Genomic DNA, 23,614 nt, shown 5'->3' with positions numbered 1-23,614 from the left:
AAAAAAACACAACCCAGCTAATTTGTCTGTGGCTGGGAATTTATCTGGGAATTCTTAAAAGTCAAATTGGTGTTGAAAATCCTAGCAGCAGTGCCTATTCCACTTTTCCTTTAAAGGGAAAGAAGGAAGGTATTGTGAGAAGTACAGGAGACAATGAAAAATGTGTGCATTTGGGACCTATCGTTCTTTTGTCCAAACATTGTGAAGATAGTTATGACTACTACCCAAAATAAATAAAGAATGAAAAGGAGAAAAGTAAGATTTGAGATCTGGCAGCAGCTTCATTAATTCTCTTTATTCTTTGACCTCATTCTCAAAGGAATTAAAGTTCTGATTTGTTCGAATCAAAGCACAAAGAGGAACACTCATTTTTCTTAAGCCAATTTCTATTTCAGTGTTTCAGCTTAACCACATACTGTAAAGTTATTGTTTTGGAATTAAGTGCTGGGATCAAGTATAAACACAAAAGAAAGGGGCAATGGCTGAGCAAAGTTTCACAATTGTATAATGGAATATTTCCAAGGATACAAGCCTAAAGGAGATGAGGTCCTACCGAAAAGTCAAATAGCACTGTACACGTCAAAGCTTGTAACTGAACAACGAGTAGGAGATATTGTCCATACACTTAGCAGTACAATATTATTTCATGAATTACAGCAGGCAGTAATACAATAAATATTGTAGTAGATGATGCTTTTAAAACAATCTTCTGTGTCCAGCAAGCTTACTGGATACAACTGTTTTCTTCTTTCCGATTATATAACATGCATTTTGATGGCAGAATACCATATCCCAGTGATGGCGAACCTATGGCATGCGTGTCACAGGTGGCATGCAGAGTCCTCTCTGTAGGCACGCAAGCAGTCTCTCCAGCTGAGCTCCACCGCACATGTGCCTCCTGCCAGCCAGCTGATTTTTGGTTCTCTGCCGTGCAGGGGGAGGGGCACATGCAGGAGACACGTACACATGTGCAGGATGGGGGGGGTCTGGAGTGCATGCATGGGGGTGGGAGGAGTGCAGTGGGTTACAGCGTGGCCCTCCTGCAGCCTGTTTTTGCTCCCAGGAGGCTGCAGAGAGGCCTACTAAGCCCAAAATGCCTCCCCCCCATAGCCCATTTTTGCTCCCAGGCAGCTGCAGGGAGACGCACTAGGCCCAAAATGGGGCACAGGGGGTCACGCGTGCATGCGTGGAGAGAACAAGGGTGCAGTGCATGCACGTGCACGCGCTTTCAGCTCGTAACGATAAAAAGGTTAGCCATCACTGCCATATCCTATCTGGGTCATGTGAGCAATCTGTAGTCTGATTCTGTGTGGCCCATAAAACCTCACCACTTTTTATAGTTAATAAAACAACACTTATTACCATTAAGAAATGACCACTTTCATTAGGATTGGATGTATACTGAAAAGTCTCTTTTCTCTACCATCACCACAATTCTTGATAAAAATTACTGCTTCTTGACTATTAATTAGGCAACAAGGAAACATGTTTTTTTTTTTTACATTAATCACTAGTGGTAAGAACTAGTTTAAAATCCCTTCCTGGTCTTGTTAGGATTCCTGGGGGCAGGAAAATCTATACTTAATTTTCAAAATTTACTAAATCTATAGGACTAAAAGAGGAATTGAATGGTACAGCTGAAGATGTTACCAGTATTGAAAACAGAAAAACAATTTAAATTTTTTAAAAATACATATCCAAACCTATTATATCTTCAGAGTGAAAGAAAATAAAACATTCCACAGAACCAATTTAATATACCCCCAAGTTCAATGTAGATTTTTACCTTTCTATTTAGACTCTTGCTAAGATTTAGAGGTAACTCTGGTATATTGGGAGGAGGGAGGAATAGCAATAGCAATAGCAGTTAGACTTATATACCGCTTCATAGCGCTTTCAGCTCCCATAATGCTATTGCTTGTCCCCATTGCTATATATCTTGGAACTTCCGCTGATAATCCCATCTAGAGGACATTTCATTGCTTTCATACTGATACTTCTCTAGGACAGTGTTTCTCAACCTTGGCAACTTTAAGATGTATAGACTTCAACTCCTAGCATTCTGAGAGTTGGTCCATCCATCCTAAAGTTGCTGAATTGAGAAACACTGCTCTAGGATATGGAGTAGCTGTGAATCCCTTTGTGGACATTCACCCCTAAACACATACATTATAAAATTCTGAAATGATAAAAGTTCTTGTTGCTGAAATCCAATAAAAGTCTGATCTTAAATATTTTCTAATCCAAAAGTTGCCATTCCATTAATATGTACCAGAAATGAAAAAGTTCCAAATGATAAGACAAACCCCATCTCAGATGAGTTGATTTCTTAAAGCTTATCACAGATCTATTTGTTTAAAAAGTGTCAGGCAAAAATGTTGCTTCATCATCTGCTCTTGTCAGTTATCAATATCTACTGACTAGCAGTGAACAATTCTTAAAAATTCTCTCCAGGTCCAATTTACTTCATGGTCATCTGACTCCTGAACTGCAGGCCCCTGTAGAATCTGTTGTCTGTCCAATGACTTTTGTTTCTACATCACTCTTCACTCCTGTCAAGTGTTCAAGATAAAATCTCAACATCCATTTTTCAGTTTAGGTTCTTGGTGAACTGGTGTAGTTATCATATTGATTGTACTTTCCAGGCTCTGCTGCATTTCCAACTAGAAAAGAAAACGATAGTACATTATTTTCAAACATTCAAATTGGTTTGAACCTGCAGTTGGAGGAGTGATAAAGAATACAAGCAGGAATTTCCTTAACTTCCTTAACTCTAAGGAAGAAAAATGATTTTTGATTCCATACCTTTTGCTTTGAAAACTCTCTCAATTTTCAAAATAATTTGTACAACACTCTTGTACTACTTTCAGAAAAGTGTGAAATATGGGCCAATAATGCTTTCAAGAATTTCATTGTATTCTTTAGTAGACAAAAGCTGAATCTGGGAGTTGTTTGGTTGAGGAGATCAGATGATGAACACGTGAAGCAAAAAATGACTCAGGTCTATATATTCAAATACAGTATATTCCATGTAATAGAATTGCATGTGGTGAGGAGATAAATGCATGGGGCCATTTAAAATGTTGCTCAAATGGATTCTTGTAAAATACATCTGCTCAAAGAATTTATATAATACATAAGGTAAGAGGCAAAAACACACCAGAAGCAAATAACCCCTTCACATAGCAATGATTGCTTAATATAGTGGCTGCAATTTGTTTTAAAATAATAACTATCTTAAAGAAAGGATGGAAGTGGTGAGTGACTCCTTTTTTCATCAGTCCTGCAATGCAATAAGAACCATTTGCCTTTTCCAAATGAGCTGGCATTTTCTTTTTAAAAAAAAGATAAATTTAGCTGTAGGCTTCTACCCTGTCCTAGAGTTAGTCTGTGGTGTCAACTGGCTCTTAAAGAAGGGATGTGGAAGCAGCTTGATTTTGGAAGAAAGGAATATAACAAAAAAGAAACAAATGTGCTAAATTTATTTTAAACAAAAACACTGAATGCCAAATTAACAGTTACTGGCTTTGCTTTATATGAATTATTTAAAATGACAAGAGCTGCTGCTTATTAGTGGTTATTATTGAACTCTTATATGCAGAAGTAGAAGTAAGGCAAGGAGGAAGCAAAGAAAAAAACATACTGAATAATGTGGAAATATAAAAAGTGCAGTGTAGGAAAATACTATAAAAGATATATTTGGGGAACATAATATATAGATGTATCATTCAGTTTTAATAATATTTTGCATGCCTATATGCAAATCAGTTCACCTATTCTAATGTCTTTCAGTGTATGGAAACTCAATTTCATCACTCAGACAAAATGGCTATGTTCTATATATACCCAGCCAACTATAATTTATTGACCGTATCATGGCTTAACATGATGTGTGAACCCGGTTGGCAAGCATGTGTCAAGCTTCCTTTAAACTGCGGGGGGAAACTGGGAAGCTTTCAGATTCGGGTTAATGTCAGGGTTCCAAATAGCATCCAAAAGTAAAGTCCAAGGCAAAGTATTGCTCAAAGTTCCAATTTATTAAGAGAGCCATGTTGGCACAACTGGAAAAAACTGAAAGCTTCCCAATCTGAAAGCTTCCCAATTTTCCCCACTCAGTTGAAAATTCAAGATCTTGCCCCCACACCCACAAGTCCATCACATGGTCCAATCTTCCACTGCCATGCTGGCAGTTCCACCCATCCAGTTCCGATCAGGTACAGAGGTGCAAAGACAAAGGATTACCTTGGCTTTCTAGAAAGAATTTTGTTATGGCTACTTAGCATCTAACTCCGTACAATCCCCGCTCCCATTTTCCCACAATAGAAAATGCATAGTAGAATAATAGAAAGTGTGGCAGACCAAAGAGTCTGCCACAAGAAGATCCAAAAGGAAAGATGGCTGCAGGCCTGACAGCATGTTTAGAATATGGGTAAATCCAACTCGGTGAACTTTATTATATGGAGATTTTATAGAATCCTGATTTTGAAGGGACCTCTGAGGTCTTATAGCCACCTTTATGTCCTTAGCAATTTACTCCCCTTGTTCACTGTCTTATCATCCCCCTATCCTAAGCTACAAATTATAAATATCTGAGGACCCATAAGTCTTGCCTTCTGCAGGTTAAAGATTATCAATTCCTTAAACCTTCCTCACTGAACTTGGGTTCCAATTCCCTTGTTATCTTGGTAGTCTTCCTCTGAATTTGAAGCAGTGAGTCAATGTCTTGTGCCCAGAACTAGGCATATGATTCCAAACGCAGAACGGGAATACACTACTTTCCTAGGATTTGAAATCTGTGCTCCCGATAATCCATCCCAAAAATGCCATTTGCCTTTTCAGCAGATGCATTGCACCACTGGCTCATGTCCCACTAAAAATCTGAATTCAGGTAAACTCCAGTGATCTAATTAATTTATAGATGAAAGTCCTGAGACCTCCTCTAAATATCCAAGCTATCTTCCTAATACTGCAGGCCTTTTTGAAACCAGATAATGCATCTTTAAAACTAAAGCCTCATTTGTAATAATATTATGGCTTAAATATTATGTTCTTAGTACTGTGACCAGTAACTGTAAATATTTGAACTCTCAAGCAATTGTTTTAACAGCTTTTGGAGTATGCTGCTGCTAGCTCCAAAAATCTGCTACCTAGATCTGTTGCTATACTGTGTGCTTCAAAGCGTTATTAAATTGATTAACTTTTCACCAAGCGAAAATAACAGAATATTTTTATGCAGAAATTAACAGCTGAAGCAAAACCTAATTATCAAATAATTAATTACCATATTTTTGGAGTATAAGATGCACCCTTTTCCCTCAAAAAAGAGGCTGAAAATCTAGGTGCGTCTTATACACTGAATACAGCATTTCTTGCATCCCCAAACCCTGCCCCTTCACCAAAATGGCAGTGCAGAGCTTTTAGGAGGCTTATAGAGTGCTCCTGGGGGCTGGAGAGGGCAGAAATGAGTGAAAAAATGGGCCATTTTTTGCTCAATTTCCCCCCCCCCCACAGCCCCCAGGAACACTCAATAAGCCTCCTATAGGCTATGCATGCTCTTTTTTTTTTACATAAAACGGGCTGTTTTTTGCTTGTTTTTGCCCCCACCCCCCAGGAGCACTCTACAAGTCTCCTAAAGGCTATTCATGCCCTGGGGGGGGGCGCTTGTTCGTGAAAAACGGGCCATTTTGGGGAGGTATACAGAGTGCAAAAACTTTTTTTTTTCATTTGCCTCTTCAAAATCTTGTGTCTTATATTCTAATGCGTCTTATACTCTGAAAAATACTGTATAATTATGCCTTTTAGGTGGCTTTCTATTCAAAAAGTTAAATGAACTATCAGTTTGCTTTTATCAAGCCAAATTAAACATGTAATCTTTACATGTGTTAAAAGGAAGATGAAGAAGCACAAAGATTTTATCCTTGAAATACTAGGGAGACACAGTTGATGGTATGTGTCCTCCTGCTTGGATATTTTTATATTTGTCAGAACTTGATCTACCTCATATTAAAAGCAATATCATATATAGTTTTATATGCAGACATTCCTTAACTTATGAACTTAGTTGAGCCTGGAAATGTAAAAATGTTGTTACCTAATAGAAATTTTAGAGTAATTCACGCTATACCCAATTTTAGATGGCAGATAATACTGTCAACTTGTGACTTAATTATGAAGGTATTATATTAGTCTGAATATATTATTAAAAAGTCATGATTGTTAAACACTTAATGGTTATATTGCTTAATGCGTAAGTATTTTATGTTTAGGTTTTTTGATATCCTATCCATGATTGAGACAGGAACTCCAAATGGTATGTGTCTACATTAATAGCAACATGAGTACCATTCAGTGGTGGATTTCGCTCCCCATCGCTACTGGTACTCTGCGCACGGGGCCAGGCGTCCTAGGTATGCATGTGTGCTGTGCACGCATGCACACTCCACCGCCCCTGCGACACCCACCTGCTCATCGGAGGTCGCGCAGGTGCTGCACACTGTGCGAGTGTGTGCAATTGGCCGGTTGCATTAAAAACAAGTATGGAACACAGGTGGGTGGGCCAAACGAGCCACCGTATCGGTACAGTGGCCGCTGCTTCTAGCTACTACCGGTACAGCCATACCGGGCTGTACCGGCCAGAATCCACCACTGCAACCATTAGCTTATTGCTAGCACTGCCAAGTGCTGATCATAGACAAGCAATCTTGAAATACTAGTGTCCCAGAAGTTACTATTTTTACCTGAAAAACGTCCATGGGTATAGCAGCTACATTTAAAAGATTTCTTTCTACTACTATGTCCAAGTTAAATATTTTCAAGATCTCTACATAAGATGTATCCCAGTTCCAACAGCGATAACCACAGTGATAGCATTTGTACCAGAATATAGGCTTAGTTCATGGTCAGTCAAAATGTTTTAACAATCCTCTAATTCATACTTCAACTGCAATCCAATAATTTCATCTTTTTTCTTTAAGATGCCACAAAATTCTTAACATGTCTACTACTAAAGCTAAGATTAAGAAAATGTTATGTGAGAGTTGTAGGTAGATAAGGTAGTGAAATTCTTGGAAAATTCTGGGAGAATAATCCTCTATTGCAATTGTTTCCACTGATCTGCCTTGGATACCCCAGCTCAAGAATACCTCCTCCGATTGTCCTTCATACTTGCTCTACACCATCCTGAGAAACAAGAGCTGCTGCCAATGGCATAGAATCTTCCTGCACTTCATCTTCCATCTTCATAGAAACAATACAATGACTTTTCAATGGAGGTCTGCTGTTATTCACTATGGTATCTGAGAGAACAAAGAAAGAAAAATTGGTAGAAGAAATCCAACTAAGAGAGACCATTCAAATGGCTCTGTGGCAGAGAAAATTGAACACAAGGTGAAAACAAAGCTGTGTGCCAGTAAATTGGAGAGTGAAAAGAATTGCAAGGTTACTCACCTTCCAACTGATGTTCATAGAGAGCTTGCTCACTATCATCCATGGCTTCCAGCTCCCCATGCACGGTACGTTTATGCATTGCCAAAGTAGAAGTTTGCCGATAGGTTTTGCCACAGGTGTTGCAAGTGTATGGTTTGCAATGTGTGTGAACTACATGGTGTTTGTAGAGACTAGAATATTCTGTGAAGCATTTTCCACAGCCTGGTACCATGCATGCATATGGCTTCTCCCCTGGAACAGAATTAGGATTCACAGTGAGATCAACTTTTTATTCACAGCGTAAAGGTTGAAGTTACTGCTGGAATAAAACCAATTTAACATAATGGGATTCCTTTCCAAGTAAATATGCATGAGATTTCATTTTAGGATAATTGTGAACATAAACTACATGCTACACTGCTGATTTATAACCCAAACCCTACAAGTGAGAGATGGCTGTTTTGTCACATACAAGCCAGATTATTCTAGCTACTTTTCTGGCTAGATTTGGAAAACATTTTGCCTTTTAAGGAACAAAGGAAGAAGTCAGTGGGAAAAGAATGGGGCTAGCCATAATTCCTTGCAGCCTCTGAAAAATATCTGAAATCACCAAAAAGCTGGAAAACTCCTGGAAAGGAAGCAGAGGACCTTTGCTTCAGGAATCCTGCTGAAATATGTAACATAACTAGGAATTTAAGCTAACTTTCAGACTTTTCAGTACTGTACTAAGTCTTATTTTCTTTATCTTTGTATATAGTAAGTATAGAATTGGGGTTGCTTTCAGCCTTTATTCTCCTTTGAATTTCCTTGTGATCTTCTTGGAGCACTGTTGAAATTCTTTAAACTTTTGCATTTTGACCTTTTAATCTGTAGAAAAGTGAAAGAGCCATGTCTTGCACACTGAGTTTAGAGTAAGGTGTTCAATAAGAAAGGTACTGACATTAGAAATTATCCAATTGTTATTTCAAAGTAAGACTCAGGGGCAGCAGCACTAAGTTCAACATATAGCTATAGTTACTTTAAGCCAGTGTTTCTCAACCTTGACAACTTGAAGATGTCCGGACTTCAACTCCCAGAATTCCCCAGCCAGCATTCGCTGGCTGGGGAATTCTGGGAGTTGAAGTCCGGACATCTTCAAGTTGCCAAGGTTGAGAAACACTGCTTTAAGCGGCCAAGGGAAAAAAGTCAGATCCATCTCCAATAGCCGTACCTTATTAATTTAACAATCTATTGTTTTTTGTGGTCATCTCACAGGATAAACAAGATCAGCATCATTCTTTATGAGCTGAATCAATAAATGAGTCCTTGGAGAGATTTATGTTGGCTGGCCCTTCCCAACTGCAAATAACTCTGTGTGGCTCACAATATAACAAAGAAAACAACATATAACACAATTCAAAAGCATAACCAGCAAAAAACCCCACAATTAAGCAGTCAAAAAATCAAGACAGTTAAAAATATTGTCTAAAGTTTACCTGTATGGATCCTCATGTGATTTTTGTAGTTGGTGGCACTAGTGAAACCCCTTCCACAGTTGGGCTCTGAGCACATATATGGTCGCTCTCCTGTGTGTGTTCGTATATGGACCTTGCGTATATTGGAGGTGGTGAAAGAGCGGCCACAACCTTCAAAGGGGCACCGGAAGGGCCGCTCACCTTGATGGGGAGACCGGACAGAAGAATCCTTAGTTAATCATTAAAAGCCATAGAAAATTCAAGGTAAGATTATTTCATTTCCTTTTTCATACTATGGTTAGTCTTTAGCTTAAAACTACAATTGGGACCAAAATTTCTGTTCATAAACATGGGACTTTTTAAGTGAGTCACATTCAATTTTATGGACCTTTTTTGCCACGGCTGTTAAGTGAATCCATCTTCCCCCATTGACTTTCCTTGTCGGAATCCAGCTGAGGTCACAAATGGCTGAGTGCCGTGAATCTCACAAATGGCGACCACATCACCCAGCATGCTCAACTATCGTAAATGCATGTAGGTTGTCAAGCACCCAAATTTTGATCATGTAACTGTGGGGATGGCATGACAGTCATGTGCAAAGACTGGTCATAAGTTATCTTTTTTAGTGCTTCTGTAACTCTGTTTAGTTGATAAGTTGAGGACTAGCCTATGACAATCGTTTTTTATCTCACTTTATTTTTAGTTTAATTTTGCACAGCTGAATATTAAAATGCACATGAACCTAGATTAGCTGAACAACGTATACCAGCGGTTCTCAACCTGAGGTTTGCGACCCCTTTGGGGGTCGAACAACCCTTTCACAGGGGTCGCCTAAGACACGGGCGCACGCTGCCCTCTTCTGACAGTCGCCTGGTTAAAAAGCCATCCTCTGCGGCATTTTTCCCTGGGGGGCTCTGCAGAACATCCCAAGACAGATGCCACATCTGCCCTCTTCGGGACAGGTCCTCTTCAGAAGGACAAGGCCCCTTCGTGTTCCTTGCCTTCCAGCCATGGCCCCACACATTGGAAAACATAGGTGCGTGCATGCCCTCCACAATTACAGCCCGGAGCAGGACCAAAGCCCCTCTCTAAACTGGCCCTTCCTCCCTTGGAGGGCTTCGGGGGGAAGCTTCTGCAGAAGCCCGGATGAGTGAGAACAAGTTCCCACCATTACAAAGTCTCTGAGGCTGTAATTGTATGGGGTGTGTGCACGGGCCTATGTTTTTCACAGCGTGGAGCCACGGCGAGGCTCTGGACAGCCAGTGATGACTCCCGAGCCCATCCGCGGGGGGCGGGATTCCCCTCGCGTTCCTCGTCTTCCCAGATGGGCTCCTGAGTCATAGCTGGCCACGCAGAGTGAGACTCCACACCGTGGAAAGCATAGGTGCGCGCGCACACACCCCATGCACAATTACAGCCTTGGAGTCTTAGTTAACGGCGGGAACTTGTTCTCACTTGCCTGGGCTTCTGCAGAAGCTTCCCTCCAAAGCCCTCCGAGGGAGGAAGTGCCAGTTGGGAAAGGGTCTTTGGTCCTGCTCCGGGCTGTAATTGCATGGGGGGGGGGGGTTGCCTATGTCTTCTATGGTGTTGGGCCGCGGCTGGAAGATGAATGCGAGGGGGACCAGTGGGGCCTCGGCCTTCTGAAGAGGACCTGTCCCCGAAGAGGGGAGATGTCATGGCATCAGTCTTGGGATGTTCTGCGGAGCCCCCCAGGGAAAAATGCCGCTGCCAGGTACTTTTAACCATATATTTTGGTCCTATGACTGCAGAATGCTGCAAAAAATCATAAATGCAGGCCAGTTGTTGAGTGTTTCAAATATGATTGGAACACTCAACAAGGTGACAACAGTATGTGTGTCTGTGTGCGTGTGTGTGTGAGAGAGAGACAGACAGGGAGGGAGGGAGGGAGGGAATCAGAGAGAGATGGACAGACATACAGAGAGAGCGAGACACACACACACACACACACAGAGTGAGTGATTGAGTGAGTGACAGACAGACACACACACACACAGAGAAACAGAGAGAGGGAGATAGACAGAGAGAGACACACACACAGAGTGAGAAACATACACACACAGAGTGGCAGAGATTGGGGAGGGAGGAGAGAGACAGAGTGATACAGAGAGAGAGACAGACAGACACACAGAGAGAATGACAGATAGAGACAGAGAGGGAGAGAGAGAGAGAGAGACAAAGAGCAAGAAAGGAAGAAAGAAAAAAGATAAAGAAAGAAAGAAAAAGAGAACATGACCACAATTGAGCCCAAAATTTTGGTTGCTAAGCAAGAGCGCCGTTAAGTGAGTTTCACCACATTTTGTGCAACTGTGCAATGAGCTGGATGCGCCGAACAGTGTTCTGCTATTTCACATTGCGAATAGTGTCGCAAAATGTAACAATGTAGTTTACTGTTGTTATATTAAGACTGTTACTCATGCTACATCATGCTTCAAGACAAAATTTCATTTATTTGTAATTAGAAATAAATATTTCACAATATATAATTACATACTGTTTTTGTGATTAATCACTATGCTTTAATTAGGTTCAATTTGTAATAATGAAAACACATCCTGCATATCAGATCTTTACATTACGATTCATGACGGAAGCAAAATTACAATTATGAACTAGCAATGAAAATAATTTTATGGTTGGGGGTCACCACAACATGAGGAACTGTATTAAAGGGTCACGGCATTGGGAAGTTGAGAACCACTGACGTAGACTGTCAAAATATTATTCTTAGAAAACTGTAACTCAAACAGTGCTTCACTAGTTACTCTAACCATCAAGACTGAGAGTAAGGCTGAAGAACATTTGCCCATCGGTGCCTTATTTTAAAGAATGACTGTGATTAGTGGGACCATATTTAGAAACTACTGATATGTTCACACAGATTTTTTATATTCTCTACTCTCAGTGCTACCTTGTTTTGGATCAGCCACTCACACATAATTTCTGGAAATGAAACTGCATACAAGTTAGGGCCCCATATCCTCCCTCTTTAATTAGTTACTAAAAACAAGCCCTTATGCCAATACCAACTCTCTATCTGCCTCATCCTGAGTTCTGTTAAGTATTTGATGTCTTTTCACCCCATCACATATTTACTTTTGAATCTGGGAATCAGCTGAGATGCAGGAGGGCAGGGAACATTCTAAGTATATGTTTTGAAAAAATGTAAGATTTAAAGAATTAAAATAAATAACATCATCAGTAATAATACAACTACTTTTTTGCACATTTTATAGCTTCATTTCTTATGTTCTTCCAAAACTTCAGATTCTGCTAGCCCTAAATTAAAACAATAATCCCCACAGGACATACCAGTATGTGTTCGGATATGTTTCTGGAGATCTCCAGAAGTCTTGAAGGCTTTCGTGCATAAATCTTCTTGGCATTTGTATGGCTTCTCACCAGTATGAGTTCTCATATGGCTCTTTAGACTGTATCCTGTTAGGGTAAAACCTGTGTTCTAAGCACAATCACAAGGCAGTGCACAAAACATAGCAACCTAAAACTGTAACTATGTATAGTAGCTCTGAAGACAAAGATAATCAGAGCTACACCTTTAGCTTGAATTTATACTTTTTTCATGACTCTTTATAGCTCAACGGCTTGTGGATTTCTAAAGTACATCTTCATTCTCAGTCATGAGTAATTCCATCAGAGCAACACAATTACATTGTTTCTAAAGGCTTCACAGTAAATACCTTACCTGTAGCAAAAGTTTTCCCACAGCTTGTAAAATCACACTGGTATGGACGATCGCCTGTATGGACACGCTCATGAACCTTCAGCAAAACAAAGGAAAAAGCCCAGTCTTAGGCCAATGAGAACAGAAGAGGCTGGCACTCATATTTTTCCTTGTAGTGCTATCAGAAGTAGTTCTTCAGTTCTATTCTGTTATGGTGTTTGACTTTTTGGTTTTCCTTGCAACAATGAATTTCTACTTTTAAAGTTTCAACATGGATGGGAAGGATTTAAGGAGCCCATACTATAAACAAATACATAAGATATGTGTATTTTAATATTTGCTAATTTAAATCAATTCATTAAATTCAACCCTGTCTGCTAATTTCTATTTCAGTCAATTTGAAATGAAAGTAGAATATAGTATTACATAAAATGTAATGTTTTCAAAATCCAAGGAGCATTTGCACATAATTATCAATTTTATTTACTCCCGATTCAAAAGTTGTATTTTTTTTTCTTCATCTCAATCATCTCTGATTTTTAGCAACAGCCTGGACAAGTTCCTGCAGTTTTCTTGGTAAGAAGATGGCAAAGTACTTTTTCAGAAGTGGTTTGCCATTGCCTCCTTCCCAGGGCTAAAAGAAATTGACTGGCTCAAGTCACCTAGTTGGCTTTGTGTCTAACGTAGGAATAGAACTCAAGATATTCTGATTTCTAACCTAATGGCTTAACTATTACATTAATGGCTTTAAATATTGTATAATGTTCTGAAAATAGTTTTGTTCAACTAGCTATCATAAGGTAAGGAGACAGGTCAATTAGCAAGGTTTACATTTATTTTTAAAATTACAAATATTGAAATACATTAAAAAACCAGTTTGAGATCATCTGATGCAGTTGTTATGGTGCTGGATAGGAACTAGGAGACCATGGGTTTTGCTCCTCCTTTGGATATTGAAGCTGGCTAGGTGACTTTGGGCCAATCATTCTCTCTCTTAGCCCAACCCACCTCACAAGGTTATTGTGAGAAAAATAGCAGAGAGGGCATTAAGTACACTACCTTGAATTGTACAAAATAGATTTAATAAATATACTGAAAGGCTAAGTATTTTCAAGTAAAACTAATATAGAAAGTGGACAAATAACTTGTAATCCTACTAATGCTTTATGTCAAATGTATTGTACTAAGTAAACTAAGAGCAAACCTTCAGCAAAATATTATAGCTGTCTTCAACCACTTATTTCCTGTCTCTCCTCTCATCATTATCAGATAAACTGCAGGCGTACATGTTCTGTTGGTGATGACATTCATGATTTCCTGTTAGATAAGTTTCTCTCGTAGTGCCATTATGTATTTAGGGTGAATTGTGGGAGACAAAGAGCAATTACCTTCAAATGGTGGGATGTGGTAAAGAGGCGGCTACACCCACTGTATCTACAACAATAAGCTTTGTCAGGAGTTCGTGGTCCATTTCCAGTGCTCTGCACTTCTTCCTTCTGGAAGTCTTCCTGGGGGAAAAAAATCAAAATCAAAACCCGAATGATGCCTGCAATGTCTAAAGTAGGTAGGCCTGGATTTTAAAATTTTATTTAAAGCCATTTTTGTAGAAAGGCAAGAAGAAAAGTTTTCACTAAATATATTTCATACTTATTTTTTATTCTTATGAGAATATATATGTGTACAAAGTTATCTTCCACCTTTGCATTGAGGTAGGTCTTTATGCTATTTTATGTGGGAAATTGCATTCACACATAATTGTAAACCAAGATTTTAAACTATAGTTTGTTGTATAAGCTGTAGTGGCTTGATCTGCACATTATGTCAAATCATAATGAGTAATTTTGTAGATTCCATAAAAGCAAAGTGCACTTATAATTTAATATTAGTGTATGTTATGTACAATATTCAATAATATCCATTGCAATTTTGTTATATACAATATTCATTATTACCCTTCAGATCTTTGGGGAATATAGCTCCCAGAATTCCTGCTCAACAATCAGCTTACCGGTGTAATATACACAATTTTCTAAGCAAGCTGATAATCAAAATTAAGATAAAAGAAACATGTTGTGAATAAGGCGTAAGGCTGACCCAAATGTTGTTGCTGTCTGACGTTTGATGGAATCATACATTTTCTGAAGGGTAGGATATACAGTTTGGGATGTTCTTCAATTCAGTCTTGATTAAGAGTGTTATTAATCTTGTGATTTTTTTCAAACACAATAGATTGTGTTGTGTTTGTCATTCTGACTAGAATAGTGAGGGGTGAATTACCTATATAGAATGAAACAATATAGAATGGAAATCCTTTTGGTCAAATTAAGCTTTGTATTGCTGGCACACTATATGAAGATACTAAAAATGGAAAGATTCTTTCCATTAGCAGGAAATTACATGTGGTATGGGTATGTTATCACCAAGGTTAGCAAGCTAATGCACATCTTCTCCATTTTGCTAAAACGTTTGCAAGAAGACTTTGACTGTCCAAAGCCAAGATGATATGAATAGTTATTGTTAAGAAGTAGACATTAAGTAAGTTGTGTTGGGGTACTACATTTCTTTAACTCAAATGTATGATTTCCTGGGACTATTGATTGCCATAAGACCCTTTTCTAAGGAGACATTAATGGTATAGCTAACATGCCCATGTTCTCTCCAAAGTTCCTTTATTCCTTTAAATCTGAATAACAGCACAACCCTAATCAATATCTATGGGCCAATCTGGTGATGGCCAGAACAGATGAAAGACTGTTACTTAAAAGACAAAAGGAGCAAATGATTTAGAGTACAAATTCATGAATCCAACAAGAAGAAAAAGAGTTCTGTTACATTTCTGTAAAAATAAGAAAAGGAGGACGAACATAACAGTTTTGAAGGAAGGTTGTATTCTGATCTTCTGGAATGGAGTTAGTAAAGAGTCATTTGGCTGAGTTGGGCGGCTATAGAAAATGAATAAATAAATAAATACAATGCAGGGAAGTGAGGGTTTAGGTTAAAAAGTCTAGGTTTAAGTAAATATGTTACAGATAAAGTGTATGTCTTGTACAGGTACTCAACATATGACCACAATTGAGCTTAAAATTTCGGTCATTAAGTGAGCATTTGTTAAGTGAGTTTTGCCTCATTTTACAACCTTTTGCCACAGTTGTTAAATGAAACAGAACTGCAGTTAATAAGTTGGTAACCTGGTTAAGTGAATCTGGATCTCATCAGTTCTCATCAGTACAAACACATATTGTTCTAATTACCAGCAGCTATCAAAGTTCTTACTTAGATGGCAGCTTTTATCCTTACAGCTCACATGGAGAGCTCAACAACTTTTTTTGTAGTGGTGGACCATGCTGTATATATCTAAAAATGTAATTCTCTGAATCATGTTATGCTTTAGAATCTTCATAGAAAAAGCAGAGTATTCTCACCTTGCTGGTGTAATCCTTCAAAGTGATACCAGTATCTAAATCAAAAGCATCATCTTTCTTCCCTACTGCCAATTCCTCCAACCCCACATCTGCTTCCACTGCCAAGATAGTGTCATCCATTGTCGTGGGAACAGGGCGGTGTATGAAAGCTGTGGATCCATCTTCCAGCTGGATGGCCTCCAAGGTGTTGGGGTCAAAACCCTCTGAAGTGGACCACAAACACTGTAGTACCACATGTCAGCTCTAATCACCAAGTATTGTTCATCCCTTGATCATTTACAGCTAATAAAATCTAAGGGTTAAGTAATAGTAAAATCTATACTTTAGAACTCAAAAGTTACATATCAAAAGATCTTGCAATTCACAATCAAAGATGGATGGAATCAAAAGACTGTGTTGCTTTGATGGAGCAGACCATCTGGAACTATTCTATCCATTCATGATTTTGTTGAGAAGCAATTGAAGAATAGTATTGGTTTTTTTTAATCAATGAGTAGTTTATCAATTATGGCTGTAAAAATTAATTAGAAAAAAATGAAACAGCCATATTTCCAATGTTCCAAACCATAGAACAGAAAAATAAAGAGGCCATGCACTCTCCCTTTCATCTCTGAACTTCCTGGTTAATTTAAACCATGGTTTACCCATATCTTACCCACCAAATTGTGGTTTTTCAGTGAATCAAGAAAAAATTCTCAAAGAGAAGAAGGGCATGGAATACAAAACATCTTACTACTGATATAGGCCACCCAGAAGATCCAGAGTAAAAGTAATCAACACAAATAAATGTTTTATCCAGGAGTGTGCTTTTTTCTTTTTCTTTCTTTTTTTAAGAAAAGCAATACACAATGGCACCTATAATCCTTCTGCTTAGGGGCTTTTTATGGATAATTTATTGAAAACAAGAGTCAAAAACTGAGAGCTACCTTTGGGAGTATGATGTATAAAAGCCATGGTACCATCTTCCAGTGTAACAGGCTGACCATCTTCAAATGTGATTGATTCTATGGAATGAATCAGAATATACACAGGCACACATGTGAGCTCAAAGAAATCAGCTTGCCCAGTTTTTTTTTTCATGCAACACAACACAACACAAAGAAAGAGTTCATCTTTCTTTGTGGTGTGTGTGTGAGGGGAGGGGGAGAGAAACAACTCTGTTATTCTATTCTATAACTGGTGTCTCCAGCCACTTTAGCTAGGAGACACATCTAGAATTGAAACTAATAGCATTTTCATTAGTTGCCATGGAGGGCATGGCTAGCCACTTAAAGCACAAACTGATGAACCTCTTCCTCACCACTCCTGTTAAGTCCCTAAGTTGCTCCCCATGTGTCTGCTTATCATTGTCTTTTTTTCCCTAAGCATATGCATACACAGTTGTACCCACTCACCACTTCTATCTCCTAAGAATGCTTTAATATTTACTTTTATTTCTTAGAAATAAAGTCAATGCTGGTGTTTTTCTTGTAGCCCGCTATCTTTTGCTTTATTTAAATATAAATTTCTAAAAAGATAAAATGAGATCTTCTAAAACAATAAATCAGTGTGACAAACTGCTTGTTAGGAATACCAAGTGGTGGTTGGAGTAGTTGAGCAATTATGTTACTTTTACTGCGTTGCGTTCTAGAGATGCTATACTCCATGCCCATCTTAATTTCCAAACTTCCTCAAATTTGCTGAGTTTGAAAACCTCCAGTATTGGTTCTGTTAGTGTTTAAAAAGGTATTGGTAGGAGCCACATTGGAACTTAATGTAGGGACAAGACACCTATGGAACTCCAGATGATGCTAAATTACAATTTGTAGCAATCCTAGTATAATAACTTTAGGAAGGCGACAAGTTCCTCATATTGCTTTATAGAGACCAAGAGAGGTACATCATCAATTTTACTTCACCTTTCTGCAGGGTTACTTGTTGGAAAAAAGCTGTGGATCCATCTTCAAGTTCAATCACTTGTCCATCAACTAATTTCTCTTCTGAAACAAGAATTTTGAAACAATTTTCAATTTTCTTGGAAGCAAGATTAATTTTTTTAGCTACATAGCCATTAAAACTTATTAAGTAACATGAAGTGGAATCTTGTATGTTATATGTTAGAATTATTTCTTCTGAAACATATTAGCAGCTTTACATATGGGATCCAGAATACTAAATTGATAGGCAGCATTAGTAGCGTTCTTGTTTTCTGCATTTACCTTTATCAATAAATATATTTTTCCATATACAGAAGTAGGTAAGGAAGACTCTAATACCACTTAAAATATATGAAAATGTACTCGTGTGCCAGGTTTGCAATCAGTTATTAAAACTTATAATAGTTTAAACATGGGAATGAAATTAATTTTTTCCTTGGTAGATTGAAAAGCATGTTAGAAAATTTCTTATTTATTAGGGGATGGGAAGGAAGCCTAAGCCTTGCAGGGGAGAGCAGCAGGCCGAAAAGGCTGTGAAGAATCCTAGGGGTAGGAACTGGAACACAGGAGGTGGGAGAGGCCTGGGCCCAGTAGTCCTGGGATTGTGTTAGGCCTCCCCCAGCCCTGAAGCACCCTATCCTCCACTTAATGACCTGTGTGCTTATATGGCTAGTGCATTAGGGAGAGCAGGAGTGGGGGTTGTTAAGAGAGGCTATCTCATTTAATGGTCATCACCACTTAGGATTATAATAGGCAGGCTCTATTAAGTTTGAAAGTTGAAGACTACCCTTACTATTAAAATTGAATACATATAAAGCACATATAATTAATGAAATATTTATCCAAGTTACATTGCCTATCACTCTCCCTTGTGTGTAATGCTTTGATCCTAGGGTTTCTGCTTTGTCCCAGTCTCACTGACCACAGCTGCCACAACTGACTCACCATCTGCCTCCTGCTGAACAAAAGCTGTTGTCCCATCAGAAAGGGTCATCGCCTGTAGACTCAAGCTCTCCATTTTGTTCTGGTAGCAGCTCCTTAGTCATCTATTCAACACTTAAAGATGTTCCCACTGATAGAGCTGTAATAAAAAATGAGAAGGCATGCATATTTGTGTGCACATTTTTTGTTCCTACTTACTGTTAAGCATAAATATAAACTTGGGAAAAATCATTAGAAAGGATAACAAGACCAACCAAATGGAAACAGCAATGCATCTTGGCTATGCAACAAGCAACAACAAAAAAGAACTGTTGTCTTTTTGCCCTGCTATTGTATTCCTCAGAGGCACTGACAGCCAACGTTAGATACTGGAGAAGACGAGTCTTCTTTTATTACACAGAACTACTCTTACTAGAATATTTGAACAAAACCAAGATGAGAAAAGTAAAGATACTTTACCTTACATGACCAATCAGGGGTTTCATGCTTTATAACAAGCAAAGAACTTTCACAGATCACCAAGCTGAATATTAAGCAACCCAGGTATAAAGGTAGCTTGTCCTAAGCCTATGCTTTACAGATAGTCCTCAAGTTATGACCACAACTGAGCGCAAAAGTTATGTTGCTTAATGAAACATTTGGTGAGTTTTATAACTTTTATGTTATTTTATTTATATGAATTTTATAACTTTTCTTACCAGTTATTAAGTGAATTATTGCAATTATTAAATCAATAACATGGCTGTTAAGTAAATCTGGATTTTCCATTGACTTTGTCAGAAGGTTACACAAGGTAATCAAATGACCCTGGCACACTGCAACCATAATAAATATGAACTACCTGCCAAGCATCTGAATTTCGATCATGTGACCATGGGGATGCTGTAATGGTTGTATGTATGAAAAATGATCATAACTCACTTTTTTCAGTGCCGTTGTAACTTTGAACAGTCACTAAATGAACTGTTGTAAGTCGGAGACTACATGCACTTCTTTTTAAACCTGCAGAGAGGAAAGTTCAGAGTGTGAATAATTTTTATAGAAAATGTCTTTGGCATAGAAACATAAAATTGGAAAAAGCCAATTAGGCCAACAAACCTAAATTGAAACACCCTTAAGTAATGGCTACCTGGCCTCTATTAACATATCCAGCAAAGATTTTAGTTTCCATTGGTTGGTTCTACTGTCAAACTTTTTTGCATGTGATGTTGCTCCAGGAATAAGATAAGTGATTTCATATTTATTTCCCTTTAGTCTTGTGTTCTCCAAACTATCAAGCACCCCTCTTCACAATCTATTCCAGTGATGTAAACAGATTTTTTCCCCTAGTTTCAAAATCAGGTTCATGACTGTCTTTCATTACATTAATAACACAATGGCAGGTATACATATTTAGTTAACAAAAATGGTAAGGTATCGCCAGTCCCAGTTTCCAAAATAGAAGTGGTGTGGTATTATCTTCTTCAAACATACAAATGAACATTTTGTGTAAAAAATTCTAGCATGGGATGAGGTGGAGGTGGGAAGTTTTAGAAATCAGAAAATTTGGATCCAATTTTTCTATATGATTTCTGGTTATACTCTGATTATATTTATTACATTCTTGTCTCATCTTTATGGGATTATTGTGGGATAACCTAACCCTAACCCTTTATTACTTTATTAATAACCCAAGGTGATGAGCATACCTAATACAACTCCCTCTTATTTTCCCCACAACAAACACCCTGTGAGTTGATAGGTGCCCAGGTTTTCAGCAAGATTTTTTCCAGTTCTGCCAACTGAAATGGAGATACGAAAAAGTGAATCTTCTTCATGCAACAGTTAAACAAATCACATACCATAGCACAGAGAAAGAGTTTAATGAGCACAGTAATTAGCTTCAAGTAATAGATTGGCAAACCTAAGCATATAAACTGTGCCATTTTTAGAAGAAACCTGCATTTATATGTTGGGCTTTCATATTCTATAATTTTTCTAGTATTGCAGAAAGCAGGTTTCCTGGAAAAAAAGGGGGAAATAATAACATTGTAATTTTTAGCAATTATGTTACATTTTGTCCAATAAACATCTAGCTCACTTTTTTCTATGCAGAGTAGTTGAGTCTCAGCAGGCTTTCAGATAACATTTTCAGTTTTACCCAAAGTGGGGCAGGAATTCTGCTCTCAAACTATAGGATCTATCACTGAGGTGCCATCCTTCTCATTTTTACATAAAAAGTGGATTCTCTAAATGTAGGAATCAATTTTTTTCTGATGTTCTGTTTGAACAACTAAAATAGCTTTGTGCCTTTTAAAATATATCATTTCATTTTTATTTTCTAATTTAAAATACAATAAAAATAAAAAACATTAGAAATAATCCAAGTTTTCATTTTTAAAATAAGCCCTGTGAGAGAGAAAAAATGGAACCAGGTGGATTTGGAGAGAACTATTTATGTAAAGGAAATTTCTGAATAATGAACAGGAATTTAGAGCACATCATTCTGTGGCTAATAGAATACAATAGCTTGAAGTATGTACCAAAAATAGCCCTGAAAACCTGAACCAAAGTTGAAGAATTTGGTAATGTTCACACAAAACCTAAACCAGTGCTTCCCAAATCTGTGTAAATTATCCCAAATTGAGTAAAAGTGTTTTCTTTGGTCAATGAGTTTGTGTGTCGCTACCCAATCACAATAGGAACATTTGACTCATTTTATTTACATTAGCTTTCTGATAAGTGAGTTTGGATAAGGAAGGAAAATATTTGGGAAGCCCTGAAACTGTCATGCATTCCTTAACCATGGTTGATTGGATTCACACATTAAGTTGCAAAGCACGCTAACTACCACCAACAGCTTGTTCACACAATGAACAAGTCAGCCCTATTTTGTAATATTTGAACCGAGAAGCATGTAAGCTGCTTTCCTCAAGTGATGCTATCAGGACCAGGCAGTTTCTACCAAAAACTTTCCTCTGCTGGACAAGTTTTAAAAGGATTCCATGAAGAACTGTTTTCTTCTGGTTGATTGGATGGATCCAACCAACGAGCAAAGTCTTTTCTCAAGATAACCGGGCGTTGATGTCGAAGGATTACAGGCCACTGCATTTCTGCTCAAGGTGATGGGCTAAGAAAGCACTGCCCGACCAGACAAAAACTGGCAACTCTTGGCAACCACCGGCGCTATTCCCGCAGGCAAAAACAGAACAGAAGCAGCTTCCCCTCCCACTCAAGACAATCCCACTCTGCTTTGTGCCCGCCGATTACAAGCTCTGGAAGCCGGACTTGGCAGGGTTTTGAAACGCCAAGAGGGGAAACAACAACAACAACCCCAAGCTAGGATCTCAAAGTGAAAGGTCGCGCAGCACAAAGCACCCCGCTGCTAAAGAGGGGCTTGGAGGATCTCTCCTCTTCCTCTTCCAAAATAACAAAAAATTCAAAGTGTCCGCGGAGGAGAAGGGGAAAGAAATCCGCCAACGACCCCCTCCCCAATAGCTAGGGCTGTGCATCTTTCCTCATCCCCGCCTCCCTATCGGCACCGACCTGTGGAGGGCCGAGTCCGCCGCCTGACCGCCATGCACCGGGTTTCTGTACAGCTCCCGGCCCCGCGGTCTGTATGCCGCCGCCTAAAGCCCGCCTTCTTCGACTGTTCGTTGTCTTCTATCCAGGTTCCGGGGTTCCGGAAAGTTTCCGGAAAAGGAAAGCAGAGGCCGCTGTTCATGGAAGGAGCCGCATTTCCCGTCATGCGCAGAAGCCGCAGCGAAGCCTCTTGCCCTTTCGCCGGGGCAATAGCCAGCGTTCCAACCAAATACAAATCAGATTAAGTCTGGCTTCCACTTCTGGATTTCCGCATCCGGATCGCATTGCTAAAATTCGTAATCTGCATGGTTTTCTTGGGCGCCTTTCCTTTAATCAGTTCAAGCACAAAGAGATTTACTGTATTGCAATTTTTTAAATCGTTGACTTGCTGGTAGCATTCCGCCCCCGCCCCCGAGTATTGTAGTAAAAACGGATAACTTGGTCTCATTGGTTTAATTCCTGCATGGGACTCGAATGCATAAACCTCCGTGTTCTCGGGTGGAAAATAATTCAGCAGCTCAACTCGCAGACTTGGGAGATCCAGATCGGCTTGTTACCTTTACAATGAAAAGTTCTACCTGCCTATTTGTTAAATTGGCTTCTCGCTAATTGTGCCGAGTTTCAAAAACCTCTGCGTTGAGATGAATGGTATATAGCAGTAGTGGAAAAATGGAAGGTTGGGAGACGTGGCAATTTATCTCCTAACGCGCGGTTCGAAATCGAGCCAGGCTTTTTAAACAGAATGAAAATCGTTTCCATTCAGAACCAGTCTAATTGTCTATAAAAAGCTTTGGAGGTAAAAAAAGTATATTCTCCTTGCCAGCGACTGTGTTGAAATACTACATGCCCTTTAAACAATACTAATAAAGTCTTCGACTCAAGCCTAAACTGCTGATTTACTGGCATAGACTGCATGGTCTGGGCAGTTTTGTTTGCAACACACGGAAGTGGTTTTCCAAGAACCTCTTCTGAGAAGTTTTTGGAATTCTAGTCTCACCTACAATTCTGAACTTCGAACTCTGAACATTCAAGTATTATTTATTTTTCACATTTTTGAATTGCCCATCTCACTCAAGACAGTTAGGAGCTGCCATCTGCTGGGTCCTATTGAAATTCCGTTCTTTATAAACATGTTACAGTAGTATCAGTGAAAAACTTTTTAAAAACTTGATAATCTAGATTGTAGAAGGAGGG

At 38.8% G+C, this 23,614-nt stretch overlaps 1 protein-coding gene across 4 annotated transcripts; it reads right to left on the bottom strand.

Annotated features, from left to right (window-relative positions):
• Positions 1 to 275: 275 nt before the first annotated feature.
• ZNF76 (zinc finger protein 76) lies at positions 276 to 22,486 on the bottom strand. 4 transcript variants are annotated; one of them, XM_087719950.1, is made up of 14 exons: positions 22,385 to 22,486; positions 20,548 to 20,640; positions 19,781 to 19,861; positions 18,863 to 18,998; positions 17,900 to 17,980; positions 16,928 to 17,005; positions 16,002 to 16,204; positions 13,968 to 14,087; positions 12,601 to 12,676; positions 12,210 to 12,335; positions 8,901 to 9,080; positions 7,447 to 7,677; positions 7,143 to 7,295; positions 276 to 2,663 (listed from the first exon to the last, which is right to left on the bottom strand). In XM_087719950.1, the coding sequence occupies exons 4-13, from the start codon at positions 18,933 to 18,935 to the stop codon at positions 7,159 to 7,161; spliced, it is 1,305 nt and encodes a 434-aa protein (XP_087576076.1). In that variant the 5' UTR covers positions 18,936 to 18,998; positions 19,781 to 19,861; positions 20,548 to 20,640; positions 22,385 to 22,486; the 3' UTR covers positions 276 to 2,663; positions 7,143 to 7,158. The 4 variants fall into 4 exon arrangements, with proteins under 4 accessions (XP_087576076.1, XP_087576073.1, XP_087576074.1 ...); XM_087719947.1 differs by having other exon boundaries at positions 7,165 to 7,295; XM_087719948.1 differs by lacking the exon at positions 22,385 to 22,486 and adding an exon at positions 20,763 to 20,861 and having other exon boundaries at positions 7,165 to 7,295.
• Between the last annotated feature and the right edge of the window lie 1,128 nt (positions 22,487 to 23,614).

The sequence above is a fragment of the Thamnophis sirtalis genome, unplaced genomic scaffold, assembly GCF_051295495.1.
Source record: "Thamnophis sirtalis isolate CommonGarterSnake01/CBP01778 unplaced genomic scaffold, rThaSir2_p1.2 scaffold_7, whole genome shotgun sequence".
Taxonomy (NCBI): Eukaryota; Metazoa; Chordata; class Lepidosauria; order Squamata; family Natricidae; genus Thamnophis; species Thamnophis sirtalis.
The sequence above is the reverse complement of the archived record's forward strand: the minus strand, read 5'-3'. Positions and strand labels throughout refer to the sequence as shown.